The sequence below is a fragment of the Corvus kubaryi genome, unplaced genomic scaffold (assembly GCF_017639235.1).
Source record: "Corvus kubaryi isolate FWS band 111438036 unplaced genomic scaffold, C.kubaryi_AGA036_p1.0 37382, whole genome shotgun sequence".
Lineage (NCBI taxonomy): Eukaryota > Metazoa > Chordata > Aves > Passeriformes > Corvidae > Corvus > Corvus kubaryi.
The window spans coordinates 7,140,502-7,163,612 of NW_024581124.1; the positions used below are offsets into that span (position 1 = coordinate 7,140,502).

The 23,111-nt window shown below is 42.3% G+C and overlaps 1 protein-coding gene across 3 annotated transcripts in view; it reads left to right on the forward strand.

Annotated features, from left to right (window-relative positions):
• Nucleotides 1-6,550: 6,550 nt before the first annotated feature.
• TMEM132C (transmembrane protein 132C) overlaps nt 6,551-23,111 on the forward strand; it is a 193,023-nt gene continuing 176,462 nt past the window's right edge. Inside the window, exon 1 of one of the 3 annotated variants that reach the window (XM_042034988.1) lies at nt 6,551-6,978. In XM_042034988.1, coding sequence (XP_041890922.1) covers nt 6,933-6,978 — 46 coding nt within the window. In that variant the 5' untranslated portion in view covers nt 6,551-6,932. The remainder of the gene's footprint in view (nt 6,979-23,111) is intronic. The other 2 variants (XM_042034986.1, XM_042034987.1) reach the window with 2 other exon arrangements.

Sequence of the window (23,111 nt, forward strand, 5' to 3'; positions counted from 1 at the left end):
AACCGCATCCATACAGGGAATGCAACCCCAGAATCCATCCCGGGAACGCATCCCAGAATCCATCCCCGGAACACATCCCCAGAATCCAGCCCGGGAGCCGCATCCATTCTGGGAACGCATCCCCGGAATCCATCCCGCGACCCAACCCGGGAATCTCCCGCATCCTCAGCCTCAGAGCAGCCCGGCGCTTAAATCCGCCCTAAAGGAGGTTTCTCCTCGCTCCTGGCCGGCGGCTGTGCCTCGGTTATCCTGTCCGAGGAGCCAGCACTGACATGACCATTCCCAGATCCCAGATCCATTCCCTGCATCCCTGGGTGCAGCTCCAGGGAGCAGTAACTGTTAGCACGTGTTGGAAGCACTGGTTGAACTCCAGCTCGGTGTCAGGGGCTCAGCCGGATTAGCAATTTATCCTGGGCACAGCACTTTGAAGTGGCTCTCCTTTTTCAGAGTGCAGCCTGCAACACGTGGAACTTGAGTATTCCAAAGTTTTGCGGGCAAATCCAAACGTGCAGCAGGGAGGTGACAAACACCTTTGCAAATACTGTATCTGACAGATTTTTTGGTTTTAAGTTAGTACGTACATATGAAGACAAATAATTGTCTTAAAGCTGAAACCAGGACACTAATTCACATTGCAGAAAACATCCTAGAGTGCTTCATAGTATTCATACTTAAAACTTACCAAGAGATCTTCATTTATTTTACTTTATGCAAACAAGAAGGGAAGGAGTAAGAGGGATCAGAAACACTTGTGAGTGAATCGTTCCAAAGGTTATTCATATATATAAATACTACAAAATACACACATGAAAAATGCCGTGTAAGGCACAGACTTAGCGGGTTACAGAATTCCATTGCAATAGAATCTAGAGCTCCTAGTTATTCCAGCATGGTCCTTCCCACGAGTGTGTAGATCCAGGTTATAACACTTGGATAACACAAAGAAACAAAGAGAAGAATCATTACAGATTAAAAAAAAAAAATACTGCCAGGGATTTCAGTAAGTATTTGCTATATAAAAATAAATACTCATTCTTGGCTCTGTTCAAATTCTGTTGCATTTGCTGTCCTCAAATGATGAAATTATGTTTGTGTTTTACATCTCTGGAAGGTCATCGTCCCAAACGTTGCTGGTAATTGAGTATTTACTATAAGCATGAGTGTCTTGAAATCTGATCATTATAATACAGTTATTATAGTTTGGGAATTAAAACAATTAAGGAAGATGACACCATTAACCATGTATAAAACCACTGGTATTTGGCCTTAGAATAGGTACCAGATTTGTGGATGCTCAGGAATGTAGATGGGTTAAAAAATAATTGGAAAAATTCAAGGGAGAGAAATATACCAAAGATATTGATACAATTGTTGGCTTGGGAATTCTCTGAACTTCAAATCTTCAGAGCCTGGAAAAGCACCTTCACTGCGTATTTGCTCTCCTGTACCCTTCCCAAAACACCCAGTTTTGACAATGCCACAAAAGCAGCCATGGGACCGCTTGGTCTGACCCAGTGCAGTTCGTAGTAGTGTAGAGGCTCTTGGTACATTGAAGGAAAAGATCAGATTCCTCAAAAACTTCAGATATTGAAAATTTTGGTAGAGCTTTTGCATGCACATGGTTTTTTTATATAAATGCAGAAACTAAATTTGCATCTAGGTTAATGGCATAACTTTTCTAAAGTTGACGTGTGAGGTGAAGCCTTTGCAACCAGAAATTCAAGTGTTGAAAAGATTCACTGATCCTGATTTCTTTTGTATCAAATGACCCACTTTAAGGGATATGCTCTTTACCTTGTCACTGCTTTCCTGGACCTGTTCCCAAGAAGCCCCTCACTGATAAATTTGCCAAGTGGTGGAGTTAGAGGGAAGATACTTCCCTTATTTTACTCAACTAACTGTGAACAGAATTAGACAATCAATACCTAAACCCATGTTAACCACATGGCATTTTGTCTCCATTTTTACCAAAATGTACTTCATTTTGGCAGCAGTGTCGATGGTAGGATGGAAGGCCATATATGTCATCCCTTTGATATCAGTGATTTCAATATCTACTGGGTTTTTGTATGCTCATTTGCATTTTGAGGAGTGGTCTTCTGGTCCAAAAAGCCACCTCTTCAGACCTAAAGCTGAAGGGTATCCACCCGTGGCACCCCAAATTTTTGATCCATGCAGTAGATACCGATTGTGTACTAGGAAAGAGCACAGTGACCAGGTGAGCTGATTCCTTTGGGAATATCAGTACCTTGTGATCCCGAGTCCTTGCTAAAAACATTTGTCAGCCAAAGAGATGACAATGCCAGGCCCCGTGGTAGAAAACCCCATTTCAGAGGTACTGAATACAAAGCCAGGCCATGCTGTCAGCGTGCAGCACGAGTGAGTAACTGCGAGAGATACAAGTTATATCTCCATTACAAGGATAGATGCTGACACTGGAGTAAAATAAAATCACTTTAAATGGCAATACTCCTAACTGCAAACAAAGCACAGAAGGCAGAAGAGAGATGATAATGCACCCAGGTACAGGGATGGTATAAACCTGAACGTTAAGTATTTGTTCACTCTATTCCTTTATGTGACTTCAGATCTCTGGCAGAATTTGGGGTGCATCCCTCTCCTGTTCTTTCTTTTGGAATCCTGTCTAGATGGGACAACACAGAATGTGATTTCTGTATGGACACTTGCACTGAACTGGCCACAATCACATGCCAAGCATTTAAAATTCTATATTTAAAGAGAACTAGTTATGAAAATTATAATTGTGAATAATTACATGAGAGAGCAGAGAGACACATTAAACGGACACCCACCTAGTCCTACCCATTTAAAGAATAGCAGAATGTACGTGTAGCTTGTTCCTCTCTGCATCCATACACAAACCACGTGGTGATATTGGCACATTTTACATATAGGGACACTGAGGGACCTTGTTTAAGGTCACACCAAAAAGCCAGAGTCACTGGGATGATGCAGAGCCAGGAGAACAATGCATGCCTCAAACTGAGCAGCAGTTCAATGGGCCTTGGAGGAGCAGGCAGCCAGTGCTAAGGAATCACATCCAAACCCACTCACAAGGATCCGGGGCACTCTACAGCTCTGCCTAAATGACAGAGTAGTGAGCAAAGATTACTTTACACTACAGTGTTATTAAATTCAAGATGACAGACTGCAATGTCTGTTACACTCAGGTACGTCAGGAGTGCTAAACTGCTGGGAACACCACAATCCCAACGCCTGCTTTCCAAAGTTCTATCAGGTTATTCCTTCTGATACAATTCTGCTGCCAGTCCAGTCTTAGGGTTGACAGGTTTCTGATTTTCCTTTAATATTGGAAGTGTACTTAGCACAAATATTAGTATTTTTTTGCCTTAAAACCCCCACATTTTCATGTTCAGAAAAATGTGTACAATCTTATACTTCAACTGTTTTCCATTTTTTGATGAACATTATCCATCCCATGCAGAGAACAAGACAACTTTATAGCTTTTGCATTCCCTAACAAAAAAAATAGCAATTTGGATAGCTGTAGTACCTGTTGTAATGCTCAATCACCTACACAAAATTCTACTTCTCTGAGTATATGATCATGTTTTCACCTGAGAAATGTTGGTGAGATGTATTTGATGCACAGAACTTCTGCATGGATGCGATAGGCGCAGTGACAAAACACAAATTGTACAAAACACCCCAGCGCCCTGCACAGGGGTTGGAGAGTTCCTCTGGCAATTGCTACCCGCACACGGAAATCGGAGCTTCAATTTGATGGGTTTTTCTTTCTGCTTTCATTTTTTAGCATTGGGTCAGTGAATTGGCACATGATTTTAACACTGTGGCTGGCAAAATAGAGAGAGGGAGCTGAGAGACCTCAAAGGCTGCATTTTCAGCCTAAAGTACATTATATGGTACATTTGAACATTTTTAGAGGCTGACTGACTTTAAGAAGACAACTCTGGTGCACTGTCACTTTCCTTGCTTCTGAGCATGTTCCTTATTTCCTCACAGTTATTGCAGGGAATATGCTTCATGTAAGACTGAAAATTTTGGTTTTGCCTGTCGACACTCATGAGAGACCATAAAGACTTCAAAATGAAACTCCTGAGATTCTGATGTTCTATTGATTCTGCAAACTAACCTTCAACTGGATAATCTGAGGAGCAGCACAGTAATCACCATTAATAAAATGTCAGAATCTAACTTTATGTGTACAAACCTACTTTGGAGCAATCAAGCATCACAAAAATCCAAACATATTCAGGATTAAAAACAATTTAAATGGCTTTGATTAATGTTAGAGATATAATTTGGACTGTATCAAAGGTAGGTAATGACATTTTCTGTATAATTTAGTCTCAAGTGTTACAGTTTCCTTTTCCAGGATTTCTTATATGTTCTTCCCTGCCTTCAGACACACTGCTCTGTTTTTGTGCTTGGTGCTAATTGAACTGTTGTCATAAATTGCTCACAGCAACCCATATTTTCATTATAAATGCATTAAGAAATTAGTCTGGGTTCTTTGAATCTGAGTGTGATTTGTGTACTTAACTCCTTCACTTCTCTTTGAAAGTGGAAGCCTAAGCAAATCATCTTAGGCAGAGCTTGTACTGAAAATTCTGGTACTGAATTATTGTACCTGGAAAGACAAGAAATCACATTTCACAGGAGCAAGAACAGCTGTAGTGAAATCTATTCTGTCCAGCCTTCTTTACCATTTTTATCACCGTGTTATTTGACTTCTGCCTCTTATCCATGACAGCCTCTGCCAATGGACTCAATGTGCAACTTCCAAAACTTGGTTCTCTTATGCAAGCAATGCATAGACTCCAGTTCAGACTTGATAAATAGGATCTCTACTACCTGTCAGGTCTCCTGAATAATCTCATGTTCCATCTAATTTACATCAGACGGAATTGTTTTTCACAATTTGAAGAATACAGATGTTGATAGTTTATGAATTATGATAGGATTGGGTTTTGGTCCTCTAGTGAAAGTTGCCTTGGAAAGAAATAGCATTTCTTGTCACCATGTCTGCTTTTTCTTATAAATGAGATGAATTGTCAACATTATCTACAAATTCAAGTGCAGGACATAAATGTTTGATAGCTGCTGTGTTTTACTGTCAGCTGCTGGATTCTTATATTTAAACTCATCCAACAAGTATTTGTAGCGTCTAGCAAAATCTACAATCAAGCAGAAGAGATTAAGGCTGTTACACATTTTTGAATGAGTTTTTCAATGAGAAATGCTTCTTCACATTCTTGTGGGAAAAATTATGTTGAAATTGCATCCATATGATATCCTCTTTCTGCTTTTTCCACATTTGAATTAGCTGCTACTGACAATAAAATCATGTAAACCATGACAGTACAAAGCATACTCCTGACAAAGTTCTCTGCAGTTCCTCCCTGGAAATCTCTGTGCTAAGGTACTCTTTCCTGACTTGGCTTATCGAGCTAGGGATAGTGTCTTGCATGAACAATGGGCTTTTTAGAATCTGCCAAAATATGCTTTACTCATTTTGTTTAGGGTAATAGCTAATAATAAACTTTGACACCTTTTCCAGGAACTGACTACAGATAGAACCTCACTGATTTTGGTTGATTAGCCAGCTACAGAGGACTGCCTGTATTTGCCTGAAGGACCAGAGCCTGATTTCTCAGGATAAAACCAGCAGATTGTGGAATAAGACACCATTTTAAGGTGTTGCTTTGTCATAGTGTGTGTGGAGGGGTTGTTTCCCTGCTTAGGTGATTTCTGCCCTCAATACCTCTTAAGACTGAAATATTTCAAATACTCACTACTTCTTCCTAACCTGCCCCTTGCTTGCCATGTGCCACAGCTGTAATAAATATTATTAGAAGTGCGTTTGCTGTTGGGCCACAAATATTTACATTCTTTTTGCCACAAGAAGGAGGAAGAGATGCCAGCTATCCAGGATACTCAGGGGAAAGCGTGAAAATTAAAGGAATAGGGATGAAACAGCTGCCTGTGAATTATGTTTAGAAGATGGAACTGAAAACGTGTACAAAGGGCAGAACAAGAGGGTGAGGAGGCGGTGGCAGGGCCCAGGTGGGGGAAACACGAGTGGGCTCAGGTGAGGGAAGCACGGGTGGGCCGAGGTGGCTGGCGGTGGGTTTCCCTCTGCCTGGAGGGGAACGTGCACAGGGCAGTCTCGTGTTTTGACAGGGCTCTTTTCTTTCGGTTTTCTGTTTTTACCGTGCGCTGCTCCCAGCAGGACCGGAGGCAGCGGGAGCGCCGGAGCGGCGCGGTGAGGCCGGGGAGGAACCGCTGCTCTCCCAGGACGGGCCGTCCATCGCCCCGCTCCCGCACCCCGCTCCCGCACCAGGGCTCTCCTCGCTGCCGTGTCCGCCGCCTGGAGCCCCTCACAGCCCTCCGCAGCCCTTCGCCCTGAGCCGCTGCCTCACCGCATCAGCTGCCCGCGGCGGGCGCTCCGGCGCGGGTCCCGCTGCAGCGCTCTCTCAGCCGTGAGTCCCCGTCCCCTCACGCCCCTGAGGGTGGGGCTCGGCGGTGCCCCCTCCCTTCATCCCTCCCTCCCTCCTCCCAGGGAAAACTGTCTGAGCGCGCCGCGGCCGCGGCCGCTCATAAAGGCGGGGAAAGCGGCCGAGGGCGCTCGGGGCCAGCGCAGCCGGACAGCGGCCGTGGGGACGCGCCAGCCCCGTTGCTTCACGCACCTTCCTTCCCTTTGCTCGCCCGCTTCAAAAGTTTTGCCCAGGGAGCGGCAGCGGTGCCGGCCGGGGTACCCGCCATGGGCGCTGCCCGTGCCCGCCGGGCTTAGCGCGGAGCGGCGCTGAGGGCGCGGAGCGGGGCTGCGCACGGAGCGATGGCGCGGGCGGCGGGCGCGGAGAGCTAACGGCGGAGGAGCCCCGGGGCCGGGCGGGACGTGGCTCGGCAGCCCCTGGCAGCCCCTCGGCATGGCGCGGGCGGCCGGGCTGCTGCTCGGAGCGCTGCTCTGCGGAGGTAAGGGGCGCGGGGGCGGCCGGGGCGCGCACAGCAGGCACCAGTTGATCGCGGACGGGCGGCTCCAACCCCTTCCCGAGCCGAGAGCCCTCCTGTCCGCCGTGTGAACTAAACTGCCCCTTCCTCCTCTTCCCCCTGCCTTTTCCTTTAAATCCTGCCTCTGTCTTTCTCTGCTGCTCTCTCTCTGCCTTGTTTATGTGAATGGTGGGAAACCTTGCGAGCTTGCGTTTGTCTGAGATGAGAAACGGGCAAAGTTTACTTTCTCTCGTCCTCAACGATGATGATTTTACAAATCGTAATTATTGCCTCGTGTTAAAGGAGCCCCTCTGGAGAGGGGGTGTCCTAGTGCCAGCTTGGGGCGGAATTTGGGCAGCGGTGAAAGCTCCAAGAGCAGCACGGTGACAGTGTTTAGGAATGGTGTCCTTTAAATTATACTGGAATTGTGCGGTGTTAGCTCCGGAGCCTGGATGGAAGCGCTGTCACCTGGGTTGGACAAGATGCTTGTTATCTTGATTAAAGGGACAGCTGAGGAACAAGTTTGGCTTAGCAGAGAGGTCATTTGAATGATCTGCTGGTTTTTCTCATCGCTGAACCCCTGTGATGAGAGAGTTCCTTTGACAAAGGCAAATCTTCTCTGAAGTGATTCAGGGATGCAGACAGTGCATGATCCCAAGGGGGATTTGTGTGCAGAATAGTAGGTGACTGCCATGTCTCAACACTTCTTGTTTTCTTGCTCAGACGAAACATGATGGTTGTGGATGCTTTATTAAAACATGCCCCCCTCCCCCTCGGGGTGGGCGGTGGGAGGCTGTGGAAACTTGCTAAGCTATCTGCAATGGCTGCAGTCGTTGCCATTCCTAGGAATAAAAAAAAAAAAAAAATTGCCTTTTATCCTGTTGGTATTAGTGGTGCTCTTTGACTGTTGTAAGAAGATTACTCCTAAAAGACTCTTCATTGTTTAGTTCGGTCCAGTCCTGCCAACCTCTCTCCCAGGGCAGTTGATTGTGGAGGCTGCCGTGAGAGATACGGAAGTATCTCAAGGGTGAAGCAAGAGCGGAATCAGTAGCAATTCTTAAAGGGACTTTTCCCACCCCAGTCGGCAGGGAAAACAAAGTACTTGGCAGAAAATTGCATGGCCTCTTAATGCCGGTCATTTCACCGTGCATTAAAATTAATGGACGTAAAGTCCCAGTGCCTTGACACGCTCTGGAAGTGCCGATGTGAAGAGTCTAAAACGCGGGTTTCTCTTCAGATTGCTGTAGCCTGGAGGTGAGAATTATATCAACCTCGTGCTCACCTTCAGAGACTGCACGGGGTTAAGGTTTGTAAAGAGTGTCTGGCGTTTTCTGGGGCTGCTTTTGCAGTCACAAACGCATCCTCTCCACTGAGCTTTTGCATTAGGCTTAATATGCAGAGTTAGGCACCAATATATGGGCACTTTCTCTCTGAAAGTATTTATAGAACAGAAACAGGAGGCTAGGGCTCTCCTCAGAGGTGGGAGAAAGTGCTACAGTGAGAGTTTATAAACACCCCAGCTCCTTAAGCCATTTCTCCCTGCTGGAACCTGGCTCAGCGTTGACTCAGCCATGCAGGAGAGAAGTCGGGAGTGGTGCCCCAGGCAGGCACTGCCAGCAGCTGCTGCTGGGGGCTCCGGGGCTGTGCTCTGCCAGAATAAAGGACAAAATATTACTTCCCTTCAGGGAAGAAAAGCAGAGGTTCTGAGCGGGGAATTGGCCTCTCAGCATTGTTGGGCACTGTATGGTTTAGAAAAGAGCCACTTAATTAAACTTATTTAATAAGGTGTTTGTATAGTTTCCTAGTGGAGCCTTAATGAGCATTTCATTTGCGCTCCCCTCGTGTATTTGCACTCTCTTTGTTGGCGTGTGAGGATAGTGATTGTTCTTGAGAGCTAAAGTCCAACTAAATGAAAGTCACTTTATAGCTCACAAGCAAAAACGTTTGTAAATGTGCTGAGAAACTTACTGTTATAGACAAGTTGTCGTTTGCTATTTAAAGAGCTATATTTACTTCTCTAAACTCATTAGCATCTCCTATCAGGCTTGAATTTCTAAGAAACTTCTCCTGAAATGTTGCCTTAGGCCTCAGTGTGCCATTATGCTAGGGTTATTATCTGGCCAATAATGTTAATTCATTCAATCTCAAGAAAGAAGCTTGGCATTTTATTTAAGCCATGCCTCTAGTCAGACCAGGATGTGTAAAAGTCAGTGTGCAAAAGTGCTCTTGCATTTAGGTGCAAGCACATGTTTTACATACCCATTACTGGATAGCTGATCCTTAGGTGGAGAGGATGTGTGTGAAATTGTATTTACATAAGTAAATCCCAAGTGTATATATATTCCTTTCAGGAAATGACCTCTTCTCAGCAAAGTGCTAATGCATGTGCTTAAGCCCCTTTACAGCCTATAGGAGGTATTCATGAGCTTGAAGTAAGATTATTTATTTATTTTAGTAGCTTTTCTGAGGCAGAGCATAAATGTGAACACAAATGTAAGATTGGCTTCATTTTGCAATGTACAGATAAGTGGGAATCTTCAGTTTCTTACTAGCAGTGAACTAGAACAAGGCTCATAGAAACTGCCAAGTACAGTGAGCCCTAAAAAAGCATTTAAGGATGCACAGCTAGAGAACTGATTTGTTTACACAAGCATCTGTAAGTGCAAGAAAGTGTTGAACAGGAGAAGATGTTAATGGTACATGGAGTTACCAAGATTTTAGGTGCAGAAGAAGTGTTTGAAGACAAATGCAACCACAGCTGTGCATCCATAGGTTGGTACAGCACTGCCAGGCTCTGCTCTTCTTCATCCCACAATCCTGCAGTACGTCCTTGCTTTAGTTACGCTGCAGTGGACACTGATTGAGGCTCTTTATTTTGAATATTGTTTCATTCTGATTTTAAATTAATCAAGCAGTGAGGGGGTTTTATGTCTTATTTTGAAAGTTCAGTAGCATGGCATACCCTACTGTTATGGAAAACTTCCTAAATTTCCTTTTTCTCAATTTCATCACGTTAGTGCTAGCCAAGAACACAGCAGGAACTTGCATTATGTTAAATTATAGCTGCATGGAGTTTTTGTAAGTGGCTAATCTCTCATCTGGATATAACCCTTTCAAAATGGAGATAGTGCTATTAATATTCCACTTTACTTTGTTTTCATATTGGTAGTAGATCAAAGTTTATTAGACACTGTACTTACCTAGTAAAACACCCAGCAGTTGTACTACAAATGGCTGTTTGAACCTGCTTTTAAGTGCATGAGTGTGTGATATAAAATATCATCCCTGTAATCACTTTTCTAATGCATAAATGTGTGTCTGGCTCTTGAAATGCAGAGCTAAGTATCTGTGTGAAATCAAGTACTAAACAGCACAATGTTAGGTTTCCTTAAATGGCCAAATATTAGTAAGTATTGAAAAATTCTGTTCATTGGGATGAAGGGATGGGGTTTTACTGTGAATTGGGATTTAGTTCTGTGTTTTTAAACTCTGATGACAAAGCAGAACTTCAGCACTACTGAAAAGGTGGCTTGTAAGTAATAGCCAGAAACTCTGTGAATAATGGCAAATTTGCCAAAAGTGTTGGAATACAAACTTTCCTGGTTAGAGTTTTCAAGGTAATGCCCCCCTGCAGTAAATCTCTCAGAGCTTTTGTTCCTAAGTGTGGTAAAGGTTGTATCTATTTAAGACAGTTAAGTGACGAATAAGTAAACTAAAACCTGAAATCTTCAGGGTACGATCATGCCATTAAAGAGGTGTCAGAGATTTCTTGTGTTGAATCCCACTTTTCTCCAGGGCTTTGGTAAACTCTTTAATTTACTCATAAGCTGCATGCAAGTTTGTGCTGCCACACTGAGATTTTGGCAGTGGTTCATATCTGGCAGGCTCCACTAGATGTGTCCCAGCCATTCCCAGCGAGACAAAAAGCATATTATGATAAAAGATGTAAAATAGCACCAAGTCGAGAGAACGGGTGTGTAAGGACAGTAATGGAAAACCATCTAATAGGGATGTAAAAAGGTAAACGGAGGATGTTAGGGAAGGCAAATGCATGTGGTGGGTGACTTCCAATCATACCTGTCCATCAGTTTGAAGGAGCCATTTACTGTTCAGTAGGGAGAGCTGATTCCGAAGAGGAAGTGGATTTATGTAAGGAAGGCTGTCAGCAGGAGTTGTACCTGGTAATCCTGCTGTCAGGATTACCACTGCCTTGCTGTTTTTGTCAATCATTTCCTTCTTTGTCTCTTATCCCCTGTGATTACCACTTTGGTGAAACACTTGACCCTGCTTTGGCCACCTTCTCCAGTGGGACTTTTTTATTTGTTTAATATCCGGTGATACAAATGCAGGCAATATTTTGGGATGCTATAAGGTGTTAGCTTAAGGTATTTGGCTGAAATTTGACTTGTCTCTCCTCCATAGTCATTAGCAATAACTTTCTGGTCAGAAAAGTTGTTTTTGTCTAGTTCAAGCTCTTGTCCTGACTTGCTCTTAGAGGCCTGAGTCCTTTATATTTTATTCAGCCTTCTTTACAGACTCAGTACCCTGGCAAAACAGTTTCACAGTGTTCAGCTCTTCAAGCAGTTGTACTGTTTTGTGTTCTGTGGACTGGCTCAGGCTCTAGTGACAGATGTGACCCCTTTGAAACAGGGACGGACAAATGGTGCATTGAAAGTTCATAGCTTCTGCAGTCTCCTCACTTAGAGGTATCTGGTAAAAGCCTGCGGATGCATCTTGCTTTGGAAATAATTTCAGTCCAGCAGTGCCTGTGTTTTAGTTAGCAAATGGAAATACTCTCTCTTTATCTATTTGTTCACATTTTTTTGGGTCAATACACAGCCTCAGGTCACCATTTTTCTTTTCAACTGTATCCAGTGAAATGACCCAGTGAGTGTACTCTTCTATTTTCCTTGCTAGTCTAAAGCATATTAATCTGTTGAGCTTGAATTCCATAAACAAAGTGTCATCCCCATCACTAAAATTACTGGCAGCTTTGCAGCACTGGTCAATTAAGTGAACTTTTCGTTAGGGAAGTACGTTGTGACTAAGTGGTTCTTTGCCTCTACACTTAAGAAATGTGCTAATGTCTTACTATTGCAGCACTGACAATCTTGGGTCAGTAACTCTGTGCTTGGAGACAGCCTTTTCTGGCACTTTTTTTGCTTGAATAACAGAGATCATGCTAATTGTAGTGCCACCGTCATTATCCAGAGCCTTCTCTTACAACTGGGCAGTTTTAGCAGCTTGACAGATGCAAGCAGCCAGACAAGTCCCCTCAAGTGGATGCATCTATTATACACTGCTGCAAGAACTGAACCTGATTTTGCTATCCACTGGTGTTACAAGTGTCATGGGTAAGGTCAAACGTCTTTGTTTTTGTTAAATCATTTCTTCTCACATCCTATTTTTAATATTCTCCACTTGTTAGAAAGTTTCTATAGTTTTGTAGAAGTGCAGTGGGAAATTTTAAATATTTTTATTACATTAATGGCTGTTGCCAAAATTTCTGTGTGGTGCTTTTAGTTGTGTATTTCTCTCTAAGGCCACCCACCTGCTGTAAGTGACTTGCCCTTTCCAATACCATGAAGCCAACAGTGAGCCCCAAAACAGTGGTAGGAATTTGACATTTATATGAAAACTTTGATGGTAACTAAGAAGGTAAAGTTTGGGAAGGTTGCTTATTTATATTAAAAAAACCCAAACCAAAACAAAACCAACTTTGAAATAAGTTTTTGCTTTTGGATGGAAAAAAAGACTGAATTGTTTCCTGAGCACATTTAAAAAACAGATTTTCTGTGCCCAGAGAGGAAATCTTAAGTAAATAAAAGGAAAGCTGATGCCCGCTGATGCAGCAGAGGGCTTGGACCACTGGATTCTGCTCATTAACTGCAGCAAGCAGTCCCAGGGTGCAGATGGTGAAATATCCCCACCACTGTGTCTAATGTTGTATTACTTAGGTAACTGCTGCATTTTTTTGCTTGGTACCATTTTTCAACTGGACAATTCTTCATTTGAAAATAATTTTTGAAACTGATATAGTTTACAAAACAATTTCCTTTTTAAATTGGGCTTGCATCCTAGATTTACTTAGATGACGCTCCATTTTTGGTGGACATTTGACTTCAAGTAGATGTATTCAGATTAAAACTGATAACAGCATAGATATTCTATTAATGTTTTTCTGTAATATTGTACTGGTAGTACAAAAGTGAACTGTTTAACTGCTGTGAAAAGATTTGTCATTCCAAACGACTTTTGGAAAGCACTGTAACTTTATGTAACCATGTAATTTTTCCTTCTGATTAAGAGTGAAAGTTAACTTTTAAAATGTTCTTTTCTGTCCTTGTGAAATTCCATTTTCCAACCAGTTGTATTGCCTGAGGCTGCTGTTCCTTACCAGCTTGAGCCAATGTAAATTGATGCTGCCAGGTTTCTGCCCTCTCCCAAACTGAGCCACCCTCTTTTTGTGCCAACCCTGGCGTGCCTCTAATTCCTCTGGAAACTGCTTCAGGGAGATAAAGCACATAAAATACACTTTTTGTTGTTTGGTTTGGTTTTTTTTGTTTGTTTGTTTGGGTTTTTTTTGTTTTTTTTTGTTTTTTTTTTTGTTTTTTTTTTAAAAAGGGTGAGTTTGTATCACCTTGGGATCAACTTACCGCTTGAATAAGCAAGCAAGAAGGCAGGGCCTGGTGGGGGGAGGGACAGCAGGGCTGAGCTGGGTCCTGCAGCCCAGCAATTGCAGTGGTATGGCTTTAATTTGTCCCTGGGACACTCCAGTAAAAAAAGGGTTTGTTCTGGGAGTTGCTTACATCATATATCCACTGCAGGATATTAAACACTGAGAGGTTAGAGAACGTGAGAGGCACTCAGTAAATGATGCAGCTTTTATTTCTCTATTGGGTGGGTTTTTTCCCTCATTTTGCTGATTCTGTATCGTGTTGAACAAATAAAAGTGAGTATTAATGTACATAAATATACTGCCATTTCCTAATGCAGGTAGAATGTGCTTTTTGATGCTTAAGATAAAATTATTTTACTGAGCTCCAACCAAACACACACTGTCACCGCCCCCACAAACAAAAAAAAAAAAGCCCCAAACCCTGAGTTTCTTGTGCTATTGTTACAAACAGGATTGGTAGAACTACTTCTTACTAGAGTTGTCATTAGGAGAGTTTGGTTTTAGTTTCTTATAAATTCCCCAACCATTAACTGTTTCAGCTAAAGTATTTCGTGCCAAGCATATGCCTCAGATTGAATAAATTTTTTTCTTTTCCAGAACTTCAGCCAAGAATTCAGTGGTTTACAAGAACAGAGCTTGTGGAGGGGGGCAGGGGGTAGAAACTCTGGATTTTCCTTTGTTTAAAAATAGTTGCTGACCTCTCGTTTGAGAAGCACTGATACCCTGATGAAACATGCCAGGAGGAGACTTGTGGGGTTGCTGAGAAAACAGTCCATGGGTGATTTGATGGGATGTCAAGTTAGCAACATTTGAAAGGATAATTTTGCTTATGACAGGGAAGGAGTTGATGTGTCCTTAGAGCTGAGACCTGTGAAAATTGCTGTGCACTGGGCATGTGCCATGCCAGGGTGAGCTCTGCCCTCCTGGCAGTTCCAGATGTTCTCTGCAGGAGTCTGACCTGGGCAAATCTGTGGGCAGGGGCCATGCTTGTGCTGTCCATGCTCTGTCCCTCCAGGATGCTCTCCTGGAGCAGTGATGGAGGAGAAGCAGAGCTGGACAGGTGGGCACAGACCTTCTGCGGTGTCCCCTGCTCCAGTGCCCGCTGTAACCAGGTGGAACCTCCCTCTTGCCATCAGTGGACATGGAGTCAGGCCCTACAGCTTTCTGATTTCATTACCAATTTAATTCCTGCTGTCTGCAGCTGAATTACCCTGTCAGTCTCTGTACCATGCCATCAGACTTGTTTGGAGACTGAATCCTGACCGGTGGCCTGCATTTGCTGTGCTGCTGGAGCGCGTTGGTTCCATGCTCTCATTTCCAGCCGTCGTTGGGTTGGTGCTGTGGGTGTGCTGGTGGACATAGTAATTATGCTTTATCCATCTTTATTCTTTTACATCTGATTCATTTTTGCACGACTTGAAGGGGTGTTTTTTTACTTTCTAATTTCATATCTCTGCGGAAAGAGCCAGAACGTTTGATCTTTGCACTGCAGAATCAAATGACCTCTGCTGGCACGAAATAAAGAGTAGCAAATAGAATAAATAACTACCGTGGGGAAGGTAATACAGTATTGACTTCTCAATACCTGGTAATTTTCACTGATCAGAACGTTGGGGAAGAGGGCGATTGAATTCGGCTGCCCCTTAATGAGGGTGGATACCTGCTTGGGAATATTATCATCTTAAAAACTCGTGAGGGTTTCAATTTTGCTGCAGATTTATGTAAAATCTTGTAGACAATCAATTTGTATTACAGTTTTGTCATATTTCCTCGTATACATTCTGTTGTTATTCCTTGCATTCCCACATTTTTAATGATGAGTTTAATCTAGGCTTTCTTTATCTCCTTTGCTCTTCTGGTGGGATGTGAAATTTGATGGTGTTTTGTGGCTCCGGGTGGGCAGTACTGAGCTGTTTAGATGGAGAAGATGCTTCTCTTTGTGCATAGCTGTAATTAGGGCTTTAGACTCCACTCATACAGTGTATGGGTGGGTATAGCTAGAAAAGGCCCCATGTTTTCTGGCCAGTGTCTGTGCTGTGAGGTGCTTGTTGGGTGACTTTGTGTGTGATGGGCTTTGGCACCAATAGCCACGGGGAGCTGCACGTGCCTAACCTGAGTGTAAAGCCTCTTCCTCCTGGAAAAGCTGACGTGACACTGCATAAGCTTGTGGTGGTTCCTGACTGGGTCTCTCGTGTCTCTCCTGCTGTGCCTTCATCACATATCTTCAAATATTTGTCTTTTAGATGGCATTATTTTTACTATTAAAAATAATAAGTTGTGTTTTTTTTAGCAGAGTGACTAATTGCTATATTTTCCATCTTTTATAGGTGCTCAGAAGGAGTCTTTTTTGACAGATGTTACTGAGCTCATACTGTATTAAATGCCTTTGTGCTTCTCTTTTTCATAATTAAACCCTTGATAATTTCAGAAAGGAATCTATTAAAGGAATTCAGAAATAGGGAACTCTCTCCCCATGTATATGTGTTGAACATGCTCCCTTGTCATTCCATCACAGTGAGAAAAGGAAAGAGCAAGGAATTCTAAGTGGTGTTCCCTATTTTCTGTACTTCTCTCCCCAGCTGTATGTGCAGATGTGAATGCTGAGGTAACCTGTCAGATTTCATTTGTTCATCTGTAAAATGGGACTGACTATAGCACTTAATTACCTTTTTGTTACCATAATGTGGGTAGGAAAAATATTTTCTACTTTGGGGTAAATTGCAAGTTCTTTTTACATTATTACCTGCAGCAGATCAGGGACTGCTGTGAATTATTGCTGTTTCATTTTTGCTGAGGGATAACCCTGCTCTGATAAAAGATCAGCATCACATGATAGTGCTCAACAATTCACTGCAGGTGCCCATTAGTTACATTTTCATATTGATTCCATAAGCTGATGTGTTGTGCTTTGGAAGGTCAGCAGGCTGGTAAAAGGAATTTTTCCAATTGTATGTGACATAATGGAATTAGAATATTTTCATTTTTCCTTTGGAGTGTCATGAGCAGTCTGGAGATAAAAGGATGGTGCTGACTGGTCTTGAAAGACAGATGTGGAAACACCTATGGTGCAAGGTCCATCTGGAAGGTCTTTATTGCATTATACCCTTATTCAAAGAACCAGAGATTCGTGTGTAGCCTTGGCTCTTTCACGGATTAAAGTTGGATATTGCTGTATTTCAGGCTCAAAGCTTCCCAGGTCCTCAAAGCTTCAGGCTTCCGTTGAACTTTAGTCTTGGTTTTGAAAATTCATTTAGAATTAAATTAGCTGTAGTGATGAAACTGTAGCACTTTTAATAGGAATCATCAGATGACATTTAAACATGATCCTGTAGCGCAGTAGTGTCAGAACTGGTTTGAGGTAAAGAAATCGTGCCTTTAGGCAATATTGCTCCGGAAAGTCACAGAATGCAAATGGTTTCTTTGAACAGTACTTACACTGATTTGTTTTTGTTTTGAGAACAGGAAGAGGATCCACCTTTGTCAGTTGCTGGGATGTGTGAATTGGAGTTGAATCTACAAGTTCTGAGTACCTCTAAAATCTGGATCCTGATCTAGAGCCTGAAATGCATCTCTCAGCTTTCTAGGGCAAATCAACAATGCTTCAAACCCATTTAGACTTCGGGAGTGTTCTGACCTTTTTTGTACTTTGTGGTTCTTGCACTGCCTCCCTTTGTTTCTGCTTTAATAAGGGTGTGTCAGATTGAAGCTGTGGGTCACCAGGGCTTATTAGTTTCTCTTGACTTTTCCTCGTTCATTATTTTAGGACTGTGTACTCTTCTAAAATCAAAGATTAGATTTTAGTGCTACAACCTGTACCTGAAGAACTGCCAAGACACTGGCATAAGCTATTGGCTGACAGAGTTTATTTATCTAACGAGTCATGGCTGCTTGCTAAAGTGTCTTCAGCCCCCCTTGTTTTCCATGCAGTTTCTCTTCCAATGAAGAGGAGTGGATTTGATGTGTCAGACATTGATGGTGTTATTCACAGACAGAGAATAGTTTATGATGAATTTTTTTCCCCCCCCCAGCATTTACATATTCCTTTGTTGGAAGAGGGGAGCTTGTTCAGGATGCCAGGTATAATTTGGCACTGCTAGAGCTGAAGTGATTTCGGAAATTTCTCTTGATAATTACTCTCTTTATAAGTGATAGGTGCAGTTCAAAGAGAACTATTTCAGTATCCTTCATGGGAGGATGTTTGAAACAATTCATTTGAGTCCATTTGTTCAGCTTATTAAAGTACATTTAATCCAAATTATTTGGCTGTTACAAGTAGAGGCATTTTAAATGTATTTATCCTTGATTACCTATTTAGTTTTCACCTCTAAAGAAATAAAAATTTCCTTACTCTGCCCTGTGTCATGCAGTAGCCTTGACAGTTCTGGACACAGAGAGAAGCTCAGTTTTGGTGGAATTTTGGTCTGGAGTTTTATCAGCACAGCAGTTACCCATTTCATCTATGACTTTTTCAAATAATAGTTCATGTGCTGGTTCCTGCCTTCATGTACTGCTGAGAACTCATGAATGTCAGTGTTCTTTCCAGCTGATACAGAGGAGTGATACGCAGGGAGGGTGGAAAGAAAGCACAGTGTTTTCATTGTGGACTATAGGGTTTGGGTGTTTTGGTTCTTACTGGTAATTAGGGCTTAATACTCAATTTTGGATGTCAATATAATGGCTCCAGTTATTGTTACTGGTGATCAGGTTAATGGCCTTTGTTCAGGAGGGTCATTTGTCTTATCAAATGCAGATATCTGCTTCAGAGGGAGGGGGTTCACTCTCTGGGCTGCAGCTGGAAGTGTTTTGTGTATCTTGGACAGTGGTGGGAACAATTTCCCTTTACACAGGTGTTGATAATGAGAGCATTGTAATCACAGGTGAGCTTAATTCAACCCCGTTACCTTTCAGGGAGCACGTGGGCCTGTAGCTCCTGCTAAGTGGTCAGCACTTTTTGGGAATTCATCCCATTTGCTCAGACTTCTACTTAAAGTTAAGATCCCAAATTACTCTCTGCTCCAGTGATCACAGAAGAGAAAGGAATGTGTCCAGAGGATAATTCACGCTGATGTAATGTTTTGACTCCAAAAGGATCTTTCTTCTTCCATCAGCAAAGTGTTGGGCAAGTAAGTTAGTATTTCTGGGCATCAAAAGTGGGTGAAAAGCTGCCCTTTCTGTTACATGTGCTCTGTTTTGTGCATTTGGTTAGCCAACATTCTGCCTTCTTGGAAAGACAGTTGGGAGTTGCCATCCTCTGGTTTTGTTAAATTTCCATTTGTTATTGAAGAAATACATTTGGATTTATATTGACATTTTCTGTACTAAAATTTCACAAGTGTAAATAGCACTTTACGTAAGTACAGGGTGAATATACACCCTCCCACACCCCACTCCCCTTTATAATTTTTAATTTGTCTCACCACATTTCAGGTTTTAGCTCCTCTTAACTGAAAATGAAATTAAACAGTGTGAGCTTTTTGGAAACTATTTTGAAGAACAGAAAATGTAAACCACATGGCACATTCACAATGTGAAGGTTTAGTGGAGAAATCTTTTCATTGGGAAAACAAACTCTACTGGGTTTACTAAGTGACATTTCAAAGCAGTTGGAGATGAAAGGACTGTGGTCTAATTCATTGCATATGTGATATTTCCTAGTGGATAGGTGTTATGTTGAAAAAGAAGTCAGGGAAGTGCAGTAAAACTGAGGGGGCTTTGGTCTGAACTGGTAGTTTAAAAATGAGTCTAATGACATTTTTCTATCTAAAAAGTGACAGATCTCCATGATCAGAAAGTCACAGCTAGAGTAACTGTTCAACACTTAGCACTGTAATACTTTTAAAATGGGACTTTGTCAAGCTTGTAGCAGTTTTAACTGAGGTGTTTCATGCTGCATGTTTTCTGACTGATTTTGGAAAAGTCTCTGTGAAGTGGTTCAGTTGTTTCTGAGAACAAAGGCAGCTAGAGAATCCTGAGTTCTAGCCAGCTAGAATCATTTCCAAGAGCAGCACTAGTTGGGTTAAATCCTGTGATTTTTATTTTTGGAGGCAAAGATAGATGGTGTTTTCCTTAATCTCTCTTTCTGAAGTGATGATGATGTATGAATGCTAGCATTCATTTTTACTAAGTAAGATTCATGACTGCAGATAACTCCTGCAAACATGTCCCTGCATTACAAAAAGGCACATAAAAAGGGGGATGAAAATATTTTGAAGCTTTTGGTCTAATTCCACGAAAAATCCATTCAAAGTTGCCAGACTTTTCGAGTCTGAAAATTGAGTTTAGTCTACTCTTAATGCAGAATTGCGATGGTGGCAGCAGCATTATTCTGAGAGTCTTGTCTTTGGGGAGCAGGCTGCCTCTGGGATAGCAGAGCTGCACCTGGATTGTCCTGGGTTTGTTCCTCTTTCTGAGCCATGGTGGGCCCAGTTTGCAGGGAGAGAGCAGCAGAGCCTCTCGCTGCCTCCTCCTCTGCGCTGTCTCCTCCAGCCAGGGAGGAGGAAGCGCCCTGGGGCACGCCAAGGGTTAAGGAACAGGTGGTTCTCCACGGGCCTGCTGTCTCATTTCGCACACAGGATGGATAGCTTCCTGGGAAAAAATCCCAGCTTTTGGACTGAAGGAGGGTATTGTATTGGCTGTGGGCTCGGGCTCCGTTTGTTGCAGAGGCTGGAAGGTGTGTGGATGGAACGGGCTCGGCGTGGGTTTAACTGGGGGATCTGACAGAAACTCTGGCATTTTTGTGAATGATGTAGCTGATGCTATTTTTCATGCTCAGTGTTGGTGGCAGCATCCTAGAACACGTTTTTAGCAGCCCTTCAAAGACCACAACCTTGTTCTTAGGCACCAAATGCAAGCCACAGAAGGGAGATAGGCAGAGGATATCTGGTTCTAGGCATCTTGTATTTCCTCTGAGAAATTGCCCTTGGTGCTCAGGACTCCATTTTCTAAGTCCTTCTTTTATCTTCCCTTGCTGTAGCCAAATGTGCTGGATAAGTTTGCAGGTTAACTTGAGTCTCACGGAAGGAGCAAAGATTGTAGAAGGATAAACAGAAGTTTAGTAACGCTCTGGGGAATTACATTCTGTTCATGTTCCTGCTACACAGCACTATGCTGGGGGAAAAAAGGGCACATTTCTATTATGCTTTGATATTTTTTATAGCTGTCCCTAATGTAAGCAGGAGATTTGATCAGAACTTGCACTGATACTGAATCCTTCAGAAAATCAGGCCACAGGTTTTCTAAATTAGGCATCTGTATTAGCAGATGCTTCTGAGAGTGTAGCTGCTAATTTTGCTGTGCTGCAGTTCAGCCTTTTAAAATCATGGAAAATTCTGTTCAAGCAAAGGGCTGTGTAAGTAAATGTATTAATATTTCTGAAGTGTGCTCTACAGTATCATGATAAGCTGCCTAAAAAGTTTATCAGAATGTTCATAATTCAGTACAACATCTGAATATTGTGTCTTGAATGACTGCATGGAGTTAAACACAATGATAAAGAAATGGTGAGCAGCTGTCTGTTCTGTCAGCCTCACTCAGAAGTACTCTGGAAGAAATAAATTGTCATTAAAGGCTGTATCTTAATGCATATGTATGTGGGGATGAATTAAGTTTAAGTCTGGATTTCCTTATTACTTTTTTAGTGCTTTCCTTGGCAAACTTAACATTCTTTTTTTGTGAAGGAACCTTTTGGCTCATTGTAGGCTATTCCTGCTGCTTTTAATATCCTTTGAGATTGATTCATGAAGTGCCAACATCTTGAGCTGTGGAAAAAGGGTAAGAATCCTAAAGAAAGACCCTGGATACACGAGAATAAATTTGAACTCAGACTCTTTCTGTGCCACTTTGATCTGAAAGAGACATCTTGTGATTCAAAGGAGCTTTGCTGTTAACTAAGACCATGAATTCAGTTCCATTTTGATTAAAAACTGATAGCATTAGCAAAATATATAAAGACAACATCTGGTTCAGGTTTATTGGAATGGGATTTTTAGAAAACTGAAAGAGCTATGTCTGGTAATTTCTGAATGTGTCTGTATATGTGATAACTGCTTAGAGGAGAAAAATCTCCGTGGCAAGATGAGCTCAAGAACATTTTTATATTGGTGATGTTCAGGTGATTAGTGTGCCTGGTGTAGGACATTTTGATGTGTGTTTCCCTTTCACTGGCTGACAGTTCAGCACAGGAGAGTGAAGTTGTGAGGGGACAAAAGGAAATGGCAGTGGAGGGTTCAGTGGAAGGGTGTTGGGATACCTGGCAGACCTGCAGGAGGTGGTGGTGGACCCAAATGCAAACAGCTTGGAACTGTGCACGCCGTGAAAATTTACCAACAATACAGATCATGGGAAGGAGAACCTGGGGCTTCTTGACTTCTTCAGGTCTCTGAACAGGGGGCACGAAAAAAAGAATCTCAAAGCAACGTTTTCCTACAAATCAGTCAAGTGGTCATCTTTGGCTTGCTGTGTGGGCTCTGAGCAGTGGCAGAGGATCTGCAATTCCCTTGTGGCACACTGCATGCAGAAGAAATATATTTTTCCCCACCAGATTTCAGATGCTGTAGAATCCACTAAAAACTCTTCGCAGCTGTCGGGGAATGAGGATTCAGCACATTGCAGAAAAGGCTGGGCATGGTGAAGGTCAAGAATGGTTCTGACCTGTGTATTTGATAAAAGTATTCCAAGAACCTCCCCCAGTTTTTAATGTGATGCAGTTTTTAGGTTTGAATTTAATTTTTTTCTAGGCTTCAACAACAAAAGTCAGACTTCCTTTAAGATCTTTATAAATATTCCTGCTAATTAAGCTATTGACAGGGAGGCTGAGAAAATCTACTTACAGAATGTAGTGGTTAACACTTCGAGAGTTACTTTGTCTGTTGTATGAAGTTCCTTACGGAATGGAACTTTATTTGAATGTCAGAGTGGTAATTTCCTTCAGCAAGTAGCAGAAATAGGCTCAAGACACTCCATTAATGAATTTATTTTTAAAAAAGGGAAATACTAAATGTTAAGAGAGAAAGAAAAACAGGAGTGTCCTCTTTCAAAGTCTTATGGAAGTCTATTCAATGGCTCTGGAGTTCCTTGATGCTTCCTAGAGTGCCCATCAGTGCCTTACCTGATGATATTTTCATCTGTTTACTGACACATCACCACTGAACTATAGTGCAGGAGATTCTTTAGCTGATAAATCAAGCTTTTATCCTCCTGTCCTTCTTGCAAGAGGGCTTACTTGAAAGAAAAATAAATATTTTGTAGGTTCTTCTATTTTACTGTGTGAACAGAGATCAGTTATTTGTAGTTCTGAGGGCTTTCTTCTGGGACCTGTTTTGGTTTCCTCAGGAAATGTACCTTATTCTCCCTTTTTCCTCCCTTAAATGTCATATATTAAAAAAACCTAAGGAAATAGTGGTGTTCAAATAATTGTAACTGAGAACAGAAATCTTTGATT